This window comes from Cervus canadensis, chromosome 11 (assembly GCF_019320065.1).
Source record: "Cervus canadensis isolate Bull #8, Minnesota chromosome 11, ASM1932006v1, whole genome shotgun sequence".
NCBI classification, from domain to species: Eukaryota; Metazoa; Chordata; class Mammalia; order Artiodactyla; family Cervidae; genus Cervus; species Cervus canadensis.
The window spans coordinates 5,100,931-5,119,743 of record NC_057396.1 but is presented as its reverse complement, the minus strand read 5'-3'; the positions used below and the strand labels follow the sequence as shown (position 1 = coordinate 5,119,743).

General features: G+C 40.2%; 1 protein-coding gene across 8 annotated transcripts in view; it reads left to right on the top strand.

The window, feature by feature from the left end:
• The window catches only part of YAP1 (Yes1 associated transcriptional regulator), a 125,353-nt gene extending 120,318 nt beyond the window's left edge, over positions 1–5,035 (top strand). For all 8 annotated transcript variants that reach the window (XM_043482663.1, XM_043482667.1, XM_043482665.1 and 5 more), the window contains one exon: positions 1,410–5,035. In XM_043482663.1, the coding sequence (XP_043338598.1) occupies positions 1,410–1,648 (239 nt within the window). In that variant the 3' untranslated portion in view covers positions 1,649–5,035. The remainder of the gene's footprint in view (positions 1–1,409) is intronic.
• Positions 5,036–18,813: the final 13,778 nt, after the last annotated feature.

Sequence of the window (18,813 nt, the reverse complement as noted above, 5' to 3'; positions counted from 1 at the left end):
ATTGTATTGCCGGGTCTGATAAACTATAGTGAGCTAAGAGTATTCGGAAGAAAACCAGTTAAGAGCCTGTAAACTTACCTGACCCTGCTTTGTTTTATTTCTTTTTAAATAGCATCTTGTAAAAGTCTCTTCCGACTTTTTAAATGTCATGGATGTCTTATCTCTATTTGACGTGACTAATTTTAGCATTTAAAATATTGCGTTAATTTAAAATAGTGAGTTAATGGGCAGGGCAGTTAGAAGTCTCTGTTACATGGATATTCATTCTTAATTTTGGAGCGAGAGCTCTGTATTTGATTTATATGTCTCTCTGTGTATGTGATTCTTTGTCGGCTTTCCTCTTTTTGTGACGGTCACTTGTCCAACTTAGGTGATCCGGGGCTCAGGTTGGCAGGTTGGAAAGGCTAGGTGATGGCCTTACCTCCTTTGTTTGAAGAGTTGCAGGAGCTTGAAAACCTGCCCCCCAGGGGTGGTGATAGAACCCTTGCTCCCGTGGCTTACCGTTTGACCTAGACTTGGCGGCTGTCAGCGGGCACAAGCTGGCTGGACAGTGAAGCAGCTCTCCAGCTAGCTGGCCACTTTTGGGAGCGTTTGGCGGGGCTTCTGTGCTGCTGTGCATCCAGCCCATGGCTCCGGTGTTCCTGGGAATCCACACCACCCTCTTCTCATCTGGATCTTAAATCATCTGTACGAGTCACCTCAATGCCATCTCATTCGCAACACCTTTCCTTACTCCTCTCTAAACTTTTATAACAGTTAATGGATTATGTTAGTTTTTCTGAAAGCATATTCCATTGAAGTGTTCAGGAATGTTAACATCGTCATGGGCAAAAAAGGGTTCTTGGCCAGGTAAGTTTGGGAGACCTGTAAGCAAAGCTAGGAAGACTTACTTTTCCAAGGACTTCTGGGAGGCGTGGTTTTACTGTTGTGAATGTGAGTCTCCCAAGAGTGGGATAGAGTTTCCTGCAGCCTTTTTATTTTATTCTGTTCCGTAGTGTGTACTTAGGAGGAAGACAGGTATACACCATTCATCTTTATGTTTTATCTTATCATGGTGGTGCATGCCTGGCGCAGAGGCAAGTCCTGATGCTATAGAGTCATACCTGTTCTTTCTCTCTCGCTGTATATAATTTTTCAACAAACTTTTTTTCAGGACCCCCATCAGTGCTTAGCACGTGGTAATAAGCAGTCAGGCTTGTTCAGTATCTGAACAGATGAAACAGAAGGAAACTTGGCGTTGTTACTTTGCCGTCTGTGGGTTGTTTGGCCTAAAGTAAACTGTGGGCATCAGTGGAGGAAATCCATCAGGAATGCATTTCTTTCCATGTGTGTGTGGACCTCTATGCTCACATGATGTCGGCTTTTCGAAAAGGACCTGTTTTCTTTGTGTCTCTCTCTGGTCCCTCTAGGTGACACTATCAACCAAAGCACCCTGCCCTCCCAGCAGAACCGTTTCCCAGACTATCTTGAAGCCATTCCTGGGACAAACGTGGACCTCGGAACCCTGGAGGGAGATGGGATGAACATAGAAGGGGAGGAGCTGATGCCGAGCCTGCAAGAAGCTTTGAGCTCCGACATCCTCAACGACATGGAGTCTGTTTTGGCCGCCACCAAGCTAGATAAAGAAAGCTTTCTTACATGGTTATAGAGCCCTCAGGTAGACTGAATTCTAAATCTGTGAAGGATCTAAGGAGATTAAGACCTATACCTGAAATTTCCAGTTAAGCCAGGGGCAGTCTTCTGGCTAATACAGAAAAGATGAACAAACGTCCAGCAGGATTCTTTCATCCACTACTTTGCTCTTCCTTGTCCATTGCTGCTGTTAATATATTGCTGACCTCTTCCATAGTTGGCTCTAAGGAATCAAAAAAACTGTTGTTTCTTTTGCTATTATAACTACTGTTTGTTTTGGGGGCTGGGGGAAGTGAGCCTGTTTGGATGATGGATGCCATTCCTTTTGCCCAGTTAGATGTTCACCAATCATTTTAACTGAACACTCAGACTTGGAAGTCAAATGCTTCATGTCATAGCATTTAGTTTGTTCAAGCAGTTTTTCTTCAGCTGCCTTTGGCCAGTGGAAAAACACGACTTACTGGTCTAACAAGCCAAAAATGTTGTATCTGATGTTTAGTACTTAGACTGATTTGAAAAGCTAGTTGAAACCAAGGCTGAAGACTGTTTTACTTTCAGTGGTTTTTTTTTCCTCCTAGTGCTATCATTAGTCACATAGTGACCTTGATTTTATTTTAGGAGCTTATAAGGCTTGAGATAATTTCCATAGAAATATATTAATTATTGCCACATACTCTAGTATAGATTTTGATGGGGTTTATCATGGGTTTTTTTTTTTTTTTTTGTCTTCATCGGGATTTTTATTGTCTTAGGGGTTTTTCCTTTTTTCCTCAGAATCTAGGCAAATTACCATTGTAGTGCATCTGTTTATACTTCTAGCTTGGGACAGTTATTGTAGTTCCTTTGGTAAATCTACATGTCCTGGTTTTTTTTTTTACCATCTTATTTAAATCTTGGTAATCAGCTCTCTCTATATATACCCACACACACACTTATAATGTTTATGATAGTGTGATAGCAGAATGTATCTTCTTTTTTTTTTTTTTTGAGTTTTCCCTATTTTCCAATTTATTTTAAAACGGTAGCTATGAATGTATGCATTTAGAATACAAGACTAGTCGTTTATATTTCACAAGTAGTTTAAATCCGGTTGGGGTAGTGTGCAGGTGGTGGTGGTGGTTTAGTGTTCTAGAAAGGGCTGTTCTTATGGATGGTGCCGCGAGGAGTCCTGTATGCCCTCTGGGCACACAGTGGATATTATCTGCTGAATTTGAAAGAAGTAAACAAGAAATGGCTTTATTATCCCCTTTAACTTTGAAAGATTACCTTCGCCTTAGTTTTGGAAGTAAAATCTAGTAGTTTAGTTCTCTTTTATAATGAACACATTAAAGACTACATTGAAATATTGCCTACGAAATTGTTTTTACTTATAAAACTTGCTCCTACTTTTATATGCTGAGAATTTACCCTGGATAGTATATGGGATACTCTAAGGTCATAAGTTAGCTGGTAAAGTGATCAGATTAATGTATATTACTAGTTGATTTTAGCAAAGAAATAGAGATAATCATGATTATACTTTTATTTTTACTGGAAGAGATATAACTAGAGTATGTGTCTACAGGAATAATAATGTTTTCCAAAGAGTATTTTTAAAGGAACAAAATGAGCATGAATCAACCCTTCAATATAAGCTATGAAGTAATACTTGCTTGTGAATTATAGTGGCATCAACTAGCACCTCTGCGATTAAGGGTCTTTCAATGTTTATAGAATAAGCCCTTATTTTCAAGGGTTTATAAGACATAAAATCTCTCTTTTCCTGGCTAAAACTGCTATGAAAAGCCTCAGCTTAGGAAAACAGGTGGGGTTTTTTTTCTGATTACAAAATATAAGTATTTTGACCCTTCAGTTTAGAGGATTGCAAAAGTTGGAAGTTTTATATTAGGTAATTTCAGTGCTCAAAATGCAGTCATGTTATATATATTGATTCATAGGCCGATCATTCATAATAATTGACTCTTAAGGCTATTATTAAAACAGCAGAAAGATTAAATCTTGAATTAAGTCTGGGGGGAAATGGCCACTGTGCAGATAGATGTATTGATTTTTTTTTTTTTTTTAAGAGGAATAATGAAATTCTGCCTAGAACGCATATTTGAGTTTATGGATGGATGATACAGCATGTTGGCTTTTTTATATGCAGAAGATCAAAGCTACTTAGAAGGAGTGCCTACAATTTGCCATTAAGCCACAAATTACGATCTCATCTTATATATCAGCAGAGTAGCTTTAGATTAGGGGAGAGGGTGGGAAAATGGGAGGGGGGTTGTGAAGATTTAGTGGGACCTTGATAGAGAACTTTATAAGCTTCTTTTTCTTCAATAAAAACTTGTCTTGCATATTGCTGTCATTAAAGGCAGTTGTTCCTAAAATTTCAATCATTTAAGTACACCCACAAAACAAAAATACGGAGTTCTTCATTCCCCCTCAACTTGGATTTACCCAGTTATACCTCAGTGTTGTAGCAGCACCATGTGCCTGGAGGACGTGGTGCTTTGACCTAATTGTACCCATTGTACTGACCTGAAGGAGACCTAAGCCTTTCTCTTTCTGAGTTTGAATCACAGCCTTGATGTGGTCTTTCTTGTTTTTTGTCCTTGTTCCTAATGTAAAAGTGTTTAACTGCTTCTTGGTTGTATTGGGTGGCATTGGAATAAGATTTTAACTGGGTATTCTTGAATTGCTTTTACAATAAACCAATTTTATAATCTTTAAATTTATCAGCTTTTTACATTTGTGTTCTTTTTAGTTAGGGCTTATTAGATCTACTTATGGTTGATGGAGCATATTGATTGGTAGTTTCAGATTTTCCAGAGCACTATTTGTTATAGTAACCATTTTCTAAACAATAGTGCTTTAAAAAAAAATTAGAAAGTTAACTTTTATACAGATGGTGTTGCTGTTTTAAGTATTCATACTAAATAGATACATTTTATATGGAACCTTGGCAGAAACACTAAAATTTTAAAAATAAAACTAATTGTGTAATTCATAATTTATACTAATCAGTGTTGAAACTCAAACAGTGCAAAAGTGGAAGGCAATATCCAGTGATTTACAGTTTTATAGCTTCTTCGCATCTGAGAAATGAATGCTCAGATCAATTTTATCTTCCATAAGCATGTTTTTATAAGAATTGTGGGTGTGCCTATCTTAACAGTTGTTTTCTGTGTCTTGGCAAAATATTCTCCACATTTTAAATGTTTTATATTAGAGAATTCTTTAATGCACACTTGTCAAATATATATATATAGTACCAATGTTACCTTTTTATTTTTTGTTTTAGATGTAAGAGCATGCTCATATGTTAGGTACTTACATAAATTGTTACATTATTTTTCTTATGTAATACCTTTTTGTTTGTTTATATGGTTCAAATATATTCTTTCTTTAAACTCTTCTTTGTTGTTTTTAACGATTAATATACTTAAAACTTTTTTGACTTCTTAATGGGTCTTCCAGTAGAACAAGTGCAAGTAATAAAAGGTGATTATAGTGGTAACTAACTGGCAGACAGGTTAAACTTAAGGTTGGTCTGGCACTTGGAACTTTTGTAGTGTGGATATAATTCTTTGAACTTTATGTTCTGTACTCTTCCTGTAAACCATCCTCAATGATAAAAGTGTGTAAGTAGAACTGTATCCCCTTCAGTCTTAAATGATTTTACTACATGTGTGAATAGCAGCACAGAAGAAAATAGTGGTTCTTTCAAAACAGCCTTTGGTTTTTTATCTCCAAAATAGAATACTTAATGTGCTATGCTAAGTCACTTCACTCTTGTTGAACTCTTTGCGACCCTGTGGACCATAGCCCACCAGGCTCCTCTGTCCATAGAACTCTCCAGGCAAGAATACTGGGGTGGGTTGCATGCCCTCCTTCAGGATATCCTTGCAACCCAGAGATCAAACCCATGATTCTTATTTCCTGCATTGGCAGGTGGGTTCTTTATCACTAGCGCCACCTGGGAAGCCCTATAATACTTATGAAACTTTTTAGGTATTATTTTATAAATTAAAACACTCACAGATTTAAGTGGTAGGCTCTGAACTTTGAAGAAGTAGATTTGATTGTCTTTGAAAATCGTTTATTTTTGTGTGTATATAATATCTTAATTATTGACGTGGTTTTGGTGAGGCAAGTCTGAAAACAGTGTTATGATAGTAAAACATTTTGTGGAACTTGAAATTGATTATTCCCCTTCTGCAAAATGCACAACCCCTACTGGCTCTACATTTTAACACAAAACCATACTGTGTGTCTGTAGACACTGCCCCTCTCACTAGGGAGCTACTCTTAAGAGGCCGTATGCTTTACATTGGATGGCGTGCAGTCCTTCTGGAGTCTGTGAACCAGAATTCTACAGCCTTCAGGTAACTGATGTAGTCAGTCTGAGTCAGTAAGATTCTCAGAGGAATATATTAATTTGGATTTGGGAAAAACAGCCTCTAAAGAGAATAAGGACTAGTAATGGGAAGTGGTGAGCAGACCAGTGAGTCTGCTGATTTCCATCCTGTCGGCTGAGGTTGTAAAGGAAGAACAGCGTCAAGGACCCCATCACATGTTCTCTCCTTCTGTAATGACAGCTGGGCCATCCCTGGTCCTGGCAGCCATCACTTAGACCCAAAATCTGGCTTTCCGTGGTGTTTAGGGTAAATCCATGTACTGCTCTCTTGGGCTCCAGGGTTGCATGCACACTGGGCTTCTGGAATCAACCTTATCTCTGGCAGGGCGACTTGTCCCTATCCTGCTGTAAACTGTTGCCATTTAATTTATTTAAATAGTTCTGAAAACTTTCATAAACAGTCCTCTTCAATTAAAAATTTTCTGAGTTAATATCAGATGAGAATTCTGTGACATATAGTGCTGCAGTTATTCCAAATCAAACATGAAATGTTTTTTGCCATATCATCTGGATACAAAAAGCTCTGATACAAATGAAATTAATCATTTTCTAACCATAAACATAGCCTTAAACTGGCAAACGTAATACTACCACAAATGAAAACAGTTGCAGAATCAAGGCACTAGCAAAATAGGTAATGTTTAAAAGATACTGTGAATTTTTTAATCTGTCATATTTTAACCACAAACAAAACTCCTGAATCAGGTGACTTGACATCTAAACTGAGAGGACTCTGTTAGAAGTTGAAAACAAAATGAGACAAAACTGGATGTGTGTGTTGCTGATTGGAGATGTCTGAGTGAAGAGCCTATTTCTGTAAAATTCCTAAATAGCTAATCTGGCACTTGGATTTCTTTTTTTTTTTAAGCAAACTATTAAATACTAGAGTTACTATAACTTTGTGAAGTTGATACTGGTTTGTATTGCAAAGTCAGTGAATGGACAATGTCTTATTCAGTCACTCAGTCGTGTCCAACTCTTTGCGACCCCACGGACTACAGCATGCAGGTCAGTGCTTGATTCTTACTAAAAGAAACCTCTCCAAAAAACAAACAGCATCTAAATCAGGAGGGTATCCTATTAGCATGACTTAAATTATTTCTTAGGCTTAGGACACAATTTCACCCATGTTTCCTTATGTCTCGAGTATCTTTTGACTGTAGTCCCTATGACCTTCACATAGGACTTTACATGTGGACTTCACAGAGTCCATATAAAGTAGTCTATGAGTTAAACATCACCTTTTGGGTATAATTTTCATTGTAGGATTCTCGAAGTCACATCTCAGTTCCATTTAAGGATGTATTTGTGAGCTACCAATCAAGTTTTTGTGTAGAGTGGATTTACCCAGGATTAGATGATGGTATATGTAGCCAGTTAGAAGAGAAGTTCATTTTCTTTAAGTTGTAGGTTAAGTGGCAGAAGCTGAGGAAAAAGCACTGCTGCATGAGTGCTGTCTCCCTGAACTGCTGAAGCCAACAGTGATAAATGGACTAGGAAATTGAAGATCATTTCTCCTTAATTGGGCTTTATAGCAACTTGTATTTATCTACAGCTGGGGTTCAACAGAGGCATCTCATTGGCTCAATGATGAGGATCTGAATAATGGTCAGAATATCACAGCTGTATGAGATTCCAGTCACTGGGGTGACCATGAAATAGGACCTTAGATTTTATGAAAGATACAAAGAGTCATATTCATGAAGCATCAGGCCGCTGAGTAACTTGAAGTCACACTGCCAAGCTACATGTGCAGTACCTACTGAAGAAGGCCATTTGCTGAAGTATTTTCTTCAGACACCAAGAAATCTCTTGAGCCCTATAAATAACCTCAATAAGACTGGCCAGAGTAGAAAGTGGGCTCAAGATTTAGTTGTCTCTTACAATCTAAATCTTAAATAGCATATGCCCATGTATTGTCCAGTCAAAAAAGTGGCTGATGCCTTACAGGAAATAGGTTATGTTATAAACAGCTCAGAACTACACACATCCCCCACTTCATTTTTTTAGCCGCACCACAGGGCACCTGGGATTTTAGTTCCCTGGCCAGGGATCTCACCCATGCCCCTGGCATTGGAAGCACAGAGTCTTAACTGCTGGACTGCCAGAGAAGTCCCAGGACTCCCTCTGAGGGTGCATCATTGATCTAAAATGGAGCGGAAAGCCCTGGCTGAATCTGAAATGTTGTTCAGGGCATTTAACATTGATTAAATAACTATTGACCAAATCCCAATCAGTTTTCCAAAATCCTTAAAGCAAATTTCTGAAGGCCTGAACATTCCCAACAGTTTTAAGTGTTGTACCATGCTAAATATTGCAAAGTTCAAAAGCAGATTCTTCCCCATCAAGGTTACATCCCAGTGCCATCACTATGGGAGTGGAAGACTGAAACTTCTATCAAGGGTCAAGTGAAAATATTATAATTTACACAATCTCTGACAATGGTTATAAGGACCAAAATGAAATATAGGAATAACTGGTAAGTTACTGACATTTTTTAAAAGCAACGTTTTTCAACATGAGTGTGATCTTTCTCATCTTTACATTGTTATTGAATAGTTCAAAATGATCGTTCAAACTTGAGTAGGTCTGCTCAGGGTACTTGCATAGTTACATGAGTCTGCTTGCTCTCGTTGATATGCACTCCAAGTGACCTACCCCTCCCATTTTTATCTAAATATGCTTCAATATTTTTTTCAATAGCAATGAATAATATTCTATAATAATTATCAAAATGTTTATACATGTTACTTGGAAAACTCAGCAGTGGCCACAGGACTGGAGGTCAGTTTTCATTGCAGTCCCAAAGAAGGGCAGTGTGAAAGAATGTCCCAACTACCAGACAATTGTGCTCATTTAACATGCAAGTAAGATTATGCTCAAAATCCTTCCCAGCTAGGCTTCAGTAGTATGTGAACCAAGAACTTCCAGATGTACATGCTGGATTTGAAAAAGCAGAGGAACTAGGGATCAAATCGCCAACATTCATTGGATGATAGAGAAAGCAAGGGAATTCCATAAGAACACCTACATCTGCTTCATTGACTATGCTAAAGTCTTTGACTGTGTGGGTCACAGCAAATTGGAAAATTCTTCAAGAGGTGGGAATACCAGACCACCTTACCTGTCTCCTGAGAAACTTGTATGCAAGTCAAGAAGGAACATTTAGAACCAAGCAACATGGAACAACTGACTGATTCCAAATGGGGAAAGGAGTATGATAAGGCTGTATATTGTCACCCTGTTTATTCAACTTACATGTGGAGAGTACATCATCTAAAATGATAGGCTGGATGAAGCACAAGCTGGAATCAAGATTGCCAGAAGTAACAATAACCTCAGATATGCAGATGATACCATTCGAATGGCAGAAAGTGAAGAACTAAAGAGCCTCTTGACGAGGGTGAAAAAGGGGAGTGAAAAGCTGGCTTAAAACTCAGCATTTGAAAAACTAAGATTATGGCATCCAGTCCCATCACTAATGGCAAACAAAAGGGGAAAAAGGAGAAGCAGTGACAGACTGTTTTCTTGGGCTCCAAAATCTCTGTGGACAGTAACTGCAGCCATGAAATTCAAAGACACTTACTCTTTGGAAGGAAAGCTGTGACAAACGTAGACAACACATTAAAAAGCAAAGACATCACTTTGCCAACAAAAGTGTGTATAGTCACAGCTATGATTTTTCTAGTAGGCTTGTACAGATGTGAGATAAAGAATGCTGAGCACCAAAGAATTTATGCTTTTGATTTGCGGTGTTGGAAAAGACTCATGAGAGACCCTTGGCCTGCAGGGAGATCAAACCAATCAATCCTATAGAAATCAACCCTGAATATGCATTGGAAGGACTGATGATGAAGCTGAAGCTCCAGTACCTTGGCCACCTGATGCGAAGAGCCAACTCATTGGAAAATACCCTGATGCTGGGAAAGATTAAGGGCAGGAGGAGAAGAGGGCGACAGAGGATGAGATGGTTAGATAGCATCACCCACTTGAACATGAATTTGATCTAACTCTGGGAGATGGTGAAGGACAGGGAAGCCTAGGGTGCTGCGGAACTTTGTGTGGGAGCACAAAGATTTGGACATGACTTAGCAACTGAAAAAAAACAGCAGAACCTTACTTGATCATGCCAAGTCCTTTAAGGTATTAGTACTGCCTCTCCTAAGTGCCTTAAACCTAGGTCCAAATCCCACCCTATGTGAAGTGACTGGTAAAAGTTGAGGGCATGGCCCGTAACTGGGGAACCTGTGCACACAGGTGAACTATACTCACGGGGCCTCTTCCATATATATCCCTGGCCTCACTGCAGGGGAGACTGCCTTCCTACAGAGCTAACCCTAGAAAGACTGCCACAGCATCGCAGTGCTCTTGGTTATCAAGGCTAATGCTACATTTTTGAGAATCATGTATACGTAGATTCAAGAAACAATGCTGTCAGGTCATATTCTAGTCTTGAGTACTGGTATGGTAACTTCCTCAAGTTGTTCACAGGCATAAGAGAGAAAGATGCTAAGTGCTGTGGAATAGTTCACGCTGTGTACCAAGAGAGTGTCATCCTGGGAAGGTTAAGAAAGGCCTCATACTGGTGGGATTTAAATTCAGCTTTGAGGGGTTATGATTTAACCAACAGAAATGGTGTTATAAGCAGAGGAAAGAACACAAAGCAGGAGGACTGTGGGAATGGGGAGTATTTCCTTTGGTCTGTAAACTGTATAATACAATGGATTGACTCAATATATTTGGTATGTGCCAGGCCTTATTCCTGACTCTGGGAATACAGCAAAGATCAAAGCAGACACAAGTCTCTGCCCTCGCAGAGGTTACTACACTCCACGGCCAGGACCAGATAATAGTATGTATTGAGTGTGCACTATAGGCCAAGCACGTTTCTTGTATTAATTTATTCAATCCTGGCAACAGCCCACTGAGATATGTCCTATCCTAGTTTTGCAGGTAAGAAAACTAGCAGAGTTCACACAACATTTGTATTCAAAGTACAGGCTCACCATTCACGTTTAATGGAAATGATGATTGAACTTGCACAAAGGTTAACAAAATCAGCTGGATACATGAGAAAAAAAAAAAAAATGTAGATAGCTGCATACACATCCTCAGATACTACCGGTGAACTCAGGGTACTTTTTCTACATAGCAAATGGAAGACAGGAGGGAAGGTCATTTCAGAGGCAACTGATGTTTCCCCAGTGGTATAATCAGACTTGTCTGCTCAGACAATGAAGTACTGTAGATTATATTTCTCTTATAGAGATAGAAATTAGGAAAACTGGTGTCTGAGCAGATTCCTAACTTGTGAAACTTAACTCAAGCAAAGAAAAACTGGAAAATCTAATCTCGAGTCCACCAAGAGCAGTTACTCACAGGCTAAAGGGCCATGAACCACTGGAATGGGGGAAGGGGAGTGTCATTGAGCAGAAACAGGCGATTAAACCACCAGCAGAAAACTGAAGTCACAGACTTAGCATCAGCAAGAGGCAGTAGTACTTCCATATGTGCTAAACCACACATTCAGTCCGAACCCTTTGGACTGGACCACCCGTGAGCTGAGAAGTGATGCTGGGACTTCACGCTGACTGTGCCCGCATTCCAGCTGAGGGGCAGTAATCACAAGCCGGTATGAGCAGAGGGGACACTCGAAAAGGGTCTCAGTTTAACCTGGCTTCTGTGTGGCTCCTTGGAGACCAGGGGCAACAGACCAGTGCAGCTGTGCCCCCAGAGACGGGTATGTGGGAGTAAGTCAAGTGGCTCCAGAAGCTCTCAAAGGTGGCTAGAAGGGGGCTCATAAGACCTCAGCAACTCAGATTTGAGTTCTTAGTACCCCTCACACTTCACTCCTCCAGAGAGGGGTGAGTTCTGGGGGAATTGTCTCTGGGCTCTCCATTCAAGAGGAGACTGAATCACATCCAGGAAAAAGATAAATGAATTTATAGAGTAAAATAAGTGCCAGAGAGGAAGCCACCCACACAGGAGAAACTACTTGTTCTGTCAGTATCAGAGAGCACCTCCTAGGTGGAAGGTATTCTGCTGGGTGGGTGTGGAGTCACCGTGATGAACAGGACAGCATCTCTGCCCATGTGGAGCTGGCGATCTCGAGGGGGAGGCCGACCTGAAATACTTCACAGCCATCTAAATATGATTGTGGTCACTGTTAACCCGTAAGGAGTCTGGGAGCCAAGAGAGATGTGTTGGCCAAATGGATAAAAAAATAGAGGTTGCTAACTCTGTTAATCCTGTTTTGTCGTGAAGAACAAATTTATTTGGATGATTAATTTAATGGGCAACTCTAGAGTGTATTTGATCTTATTAAACTAACTTGACACTCAGGAAACCATAAAAACTAGATCAGTCCACGACCCCTTTAAAATCAAGAGCAAAACCAAAAGAAACCCAAACTAACATACAGCAGTTCCAAATGCACAACATGGATTTAAAAGCTTTGTCACTTCCCAATTTTTAAATGCAGGTCAAATTTCATTAGAACATGCCTGTTTATGGTTAAAGCAAGAATTCCATGGTCCTACGCAAAGAGTCTCACTTAAAATAATACAAGAGAATGTTGGCCATTCTGTTATTTTATCCCTAACTGGAATTGACCTTATTTCTCCAATTGATTTTGTGAATTTTAAAATTGACCAGAATGGGTGCATTGGGGGGCTGTTTTGGGCATCTATCCAGCTGTTCCTGCTGCGCACCAGGCTGAGAAACCTCCCTTGATTAGGACAAGTAGGGCAAAGGCCAAGCTGACTGACTGAAACATCAGATGGTCCTGTTTTTGTTTTGTTTTTGTAAAGAAATGCCCCAAAGCCTGAGCTGGATCCTAGAGCTGTCTTTATTCCCCAGAACCAGCATCTAGCAAAGAAGAGATTTATTTGTTTATGGCACTACCCTTTCCCCTTGGCCACAGCAGAGTATTTTTCCTTTGGGCTAAATGTGTAAGTGGCAACTGGTTCCCAAAACTATTCAACTCACACGGCTGCTGAACAATTTCAGACTGATACTAACAGCCTCCCTTGACAACCCCAGGCGTGGGGAGGCCTCCTGGGGCATTGGTGGGGAGAGAGCCTCGCTGAAGAGGAGGGCCGGGTGGCCAGGAATGAGGTCAGCACAGTCATGACTGTGAGCCTGATCATCAGACTCACAGGGGCAGACAAGATGGTGCAAGACAGGGTTCACCCAGGTTTCCAAATCAGAGAAGAGAGGGACTTGGAGATGAAGGCGGCCCTGAAGGCTGGAGGAACCTGCTCAAAGCCATCCAGCTAGTAAGAGGCAGAGCCAGGGACAGAACCTTAGACTTCAGACTCCCAGTGAATTTATCCTGTTAACTACATCGGTAAAAATCGCATCGAGTCAAAAACTCTTCAAATTGCCTGGATACAGGACAGCAAGATGCTCACACTGTGAAAAGCAGGCCCGTAGGACTAAGACTTACGGAAGGAAAGGCAGATCCAGGCTGCCAGTTGCAAGATTTCTCTGGCACCTAGTCTTATAGAGTGGAGGGGTCCACGCAATCACCTTCTAAAGGGTTATTTTTCTTGTGCTCTCTTCTCTTTGTCTTCAGAATATATAGTTTATGTGAGTTCAGTTGGTGGGAAGGTGGCTACTTTGTGTCAGAAACCCTGCTTGGCCAGTGGGGAGTTCCTGCTATGCTACTACTACCATCCACCCAGCTATCCAGAGCTGAGTGTAGGCCAGCACTATTCTAAGAGATTTATTTGCTCATCTAACACCAGTGATGAATCAGCATGTGCCTACTTTCAAAGAACCCCTTTAGGGAAGTGTCTCTGAATCCTGGTTGAATATTAGAATCCCTTGGGGAGATTGGAGAACACCTTGATGTGTGGGCTCCCCCTTCAGAGGCGGTGCTTTCATTGGGCAGGGGTGGAGCCTGGGTACCAGGAGTGTTTGAGGCTCTCCAGATGATTCGAAAGTACAGCCAGGATTGGGACCCACTGAGCCAAGTGAAACACACAGATGCGTAAATGGCAGTGACAAGTGAGTGCATCACAGCCTGGGTCATCCTGTGCTCGGGGAGCCCACAGATAGCAAGAGTCAGGAGGAGGTTCGCAGAGGAAGTGAAATGTGAGGGAGCGTCACTTCAGGCCTGTCTCACCACGGTGTGTCCAAGGGGAGTCTGTTCCCATCACGCTGCTTTGACTCAAAGCTACCCAGGTGGCCCTGTCCCAGATGGAAACTTTGAAAAAGCCTGAGCCAGTTAAGGTCCAACCAGCACTTGCGAAGGTAAGAGGTTCCCCCACGAAGCCACACCCAACAGGACATGCCTATTTTCTGCCTGGATCTGCAGTTCAGCAGCAGAGCCTCTGTCGCCAGGAGGGACTGCACAGGACTGGGCATCAGGGAGCAGGGAGCTGGCTTGTTTGAGAAACTTCCTTTCTTGGCATGTGGTGGTTTAGTTGCTAAGTCATGTCCAACTCTTGCGACCCCATGGATTGTAGCCTGCCACGCTCCTCTGTCCATGGGATTCTCCAGGCAAGAATACTGGAGTGGGCTGCCATTTCCTTCCCCAAAGGATCTTCCTGACCCAGAGACTGAACCCAGGTCTTCTGCATTGCAGGCAGATTCTTTACCCACTGTACTATAAGGGAAGCCTTCTTGGCATAACTCTCCATACTCCCGCATAATCTTTAGGGTAGGAGTTGTAGCTCGACCTTGGAACTCCTGATTAATATTGTAGCTACACTAGAAGTCAGATGGATTTTATGTGAGAATTGAGGGATTGACAACTAACTCATAACATCACTTTCCGATAGGTAAATTCATTCTAGTTCTAAACAGTCAACTGGTAAAGAATTCTTGGAATATGTTCCCGCTATGGAAATTGAGTCTGTATGGTATACATTACAATCCAAGACATTAATCAGATATTAATTAAAATGTAAAATATTATATTTTAAAATCAATATTTGGCCTAACTGCATCAATACCGGTCAGTTCAGTTGCTCAAATGTGCCATACATTAAATTGTTTAACATATGGAACAAAATGGGAGCAGGATGCTGGTTAAAATTTTACATGAAAACATTTTGCAAATTAACTAAAACTTTACAATTTTCAGGCTTTCTTTCTATCTGTAAATTTGAATATTTTGAAAGCAAACTATCCACAATGACAATGGATGAAACACCTGGCCTTACTGTAAGTGACCTTCAGTCCTGCCTGAAGGTGAGAGTCGTGGGCTGCACAGACCTTCTCCTTCTCCGAGGCAGTGGTCAGAGTAAGCTGGCCCTGGATCTACATCACCGCAGGGAACACAGTAGCCCAGGGGCCCAACAAGCAGAGACTACAGATGGGAGATCTGATTTGAAGTTTTCTGACAAGACTGCACAGTAGTTTCCACTCCTAGGACCTTATCCCAAGAAAAGAATTGAGGATGTATGCAAGAATTTAGCAAAATATGAGCAAAAAGCCTGAGAATAACTTAGTTTTCCAAAACAGAGTTTTGATGCATTCATTGTTATATCCGTAAAATAAAATACTATGCAACCAACTATAAGGAATGATGCTAAAGAATTATATTGATATGAAAAAATGTTGACAATACTGAATACTCTTGACAAAAATTATAATAAAATAAAATTTTATTCTTAGGACCAATCTCATGACTAACACAAAACAGTATTGAGTAGCAAAATAATAATGTTAAACATTTATCTCTATTTCTGTTGAAAAACTAGATAAATGCATTTTTAAAAGAGAATTATAGGCATTAAAGTGATTACAGAGATTATCTCTGAGTGGCAGGATGATATGTGATTTTTATTCCTTTTTGTTTATCTCTGGTCATTTTTCTTTCTAAAAAATTTTTTAATTTACCTATTTTGGGGCGCTGCACCACATAGCACGTGGTGTCTAAGTTCCCTAATTAGAGATCAAACTCATGCCTCCTGCAGTGGTCATTTTTCTACAGTGAGTTATTTCTTTTGTTGAGTTAAAAAATAAAAAAACCTTTAGATTTGTGACTTATCTCTGTATCTCTCTTTGAGTAGATGATATTCCTTCAGGGGATTTATATTTCTGAAGGCCTTGTAAAGTGATGCATCTCCAATCTGAAACTGCTCATCACTTGCTTTAAGTAAGTACAGTTACTACATGTAAAGTTTATATCTCATAAAACAGTTTTTTTGTTTTTTTTTAAACTGTTTTTAAAATGTTACTTCAGATTTTTTAAGGGATGAATTTTTTATTATACTGTAATGGTGTATACATGACACTGTGTTCGTCAAAACCCTTATAACTTTACAAGACAAAGAGTTACCCTTAGTGTATGCAAATATTTACAAGATCATTTAGGAAGTAAGGGTATCCCAGGATGGAATACAGAAAGTGACAAAAGAGTCTAAATGTGTTACAAGTCTATGAAACAGCCTCACCAAAAGGAGTGGGAAAAAGTTGCTGACCTAAGTAACCTTGGGAATGAATGCAGTCTGTAAGACTAAAGGAAAACAGAACTGCACATAAACCTTGTAGTCTGGTTGATAAAGTTATTTCCCACAGGAATATGTGTTAACAATTCTGATACCACCATGAATGTCTGTTGAAACTGAATAATTAACTAAATGGATGAGGGCCCCTGAGAGTTAGGTTTTTCATTGTTGGAGGAGGGGTTACAAAGAAGCAAGGGGAGGAGGTTAAAATGATCCATGTGGTGATGGATGAGAATTAGAGATCTTGGTATGAACTCATATTTAGTTTAATTTAGACACAATTGATTATGTATTAAAATAATTATAGATATGTGTAAATATTTATAGACACAGATATACTCTTACTCTGTCAGCTAAGAGGGCTTATAAGCAACAGCAACAAATACTCTTACTCCCCCTCACCTTTCTCACACAAACAGCAGCATATTATACACACTGTTCTGTACCTTGCTTCTCCCTTAATATATCCTGCATAGCTTCTATGTAAATGGATGAAGCTCACAATTTTTTCACAGTCACACAGAATTGGGTTGTGTAGATATAACATAAAGTGATAGCTTCCTATTAGTGAAGAGTGAACTTGTATTATTTCCAATCTTTTCCACTTCAAAGAATGTTGCAATAAATCACCTGGTACATGCATCATTTTGTATACACACATATACCTTTAGGCTAGAGGCCTAGAAGTAAGAATGCTGAATTAAAGGGTACATGCATTTGTAATCTGATGAATGAGTACAGATATTGTCTTAGACCATAGAGGCCGTTCCATTTTTGTACTCCAGCCAGTAGTTTATGAGACTGCTAGTTTTCCCACAACCTCACCAATAGAGTGGGATGTCCTGCTATTGGCATTTTGCCAATTCAATTGGTAGGAAATGATCTCTCTCTAGTTTTCATTTATATGTCATTTATTGTAAGTCAAACTGAGCATCTTTCATAAATTTAAGGTGCATTTGTATTTCTTTTACTCTTAATTTTCCGTTAAGTCATTTTCCCATTTTTATTGTTGAGTTGCTGGATTCTTTTCTCGTGAATGCAAAAAGTTATTTACAGGAAATTAGTCCTCTGTCTAACACAAGATGTAGGAATGTTTCCCAGTTTGTCACTAGTCTTTTGACTATGCTTTAAGGTATTATGCTGATATGTGAATATCTTTTTTTATAGTCATATTTAATGACCATTTTAATATTGGAAGAAAGTAGCTCAAGCTGCTCCAGACCTCTAGATCCTTAAAAATATCATGTGGTGTCAGGCCCCTGTGTTTTTGTGGGATGTATCTACTGCAAGGAGATCCAACCAGTCCATCCTAAAGGAGATCAGTCCTGGGTGTTTATTGGAAGCACTGATGTTGAAGCTGAAGCTCTAATACTTTGGCCATCTCATGCAAAGAGCTGACTCATTTGAAAAGACCCTGATGCTGGGAAAGATTGAGGGCAGGAGGAGAAGGGGACCACAGAGAATGAGATGGTTGGATGGCATCACCAACTCAATGGACATGGGTTTAGGTGGATTCTGGGAGTTGGTGATGGACAGGGAGGCCTGGTGTGCTGCATTTCATGGGGTCACAAAGAGTTGGACACAACTGAGCAACTGAACTGACTGACTGACTGATCTACCTCTCTGGGATGTAAGTGTCTTGCTAAGGCATCTAGGTCATCAGCCATTTCCTGCTCACAAGGTCTGATCACTTGTGAATCTAAGAGTGATTCAAGTCAGGCCTCAGTTCATGAAACCGAGAGACCTGGGGGTTTTGTTTTGTTTGTTATTATTACACAGATCAGGGGAGACCTGCAGGGGCTGCCCTATAGTTTGGCCATGAGGAACTCACAACTGTCAACTTCTGCCAAGCCTGTAGGTCAGATTATTCTGAGAATGATTCTGACCCTGCTGCCTATTTTTGTCATGACACTCACTTTGCATATGGCCATTAATGGCCTCAACTGAGCCTTTGCCACATGCCTTGTGTTGTATTTTTTGCCCCATAGAAATCAGGGTGTTCTTTTCAGTTGGGGTATATATATCAGTATACTATATCAGCATTCAAAGATGCTGGTTGCTCCTCTTTCCAGTAATTCTTAAATGTCTTGGTGACTTCTCAGAGACCTAGGTAAACAGAGTGAATTCTAGCCCTTTGAAGGACACAGCTATGAGATAAGTAAGCAGATCACCATTAAAAATTTACTCCAGGGAGGAGCCAAGATGGCGGAGGAATAGGACGGGGAGACCACTTTCTCCCTTACACATTCATTGAAAGAATATTTGAACACTGAGCAAACTCCACAAAACAACTTTTGATCACTAGCGGAGGACATC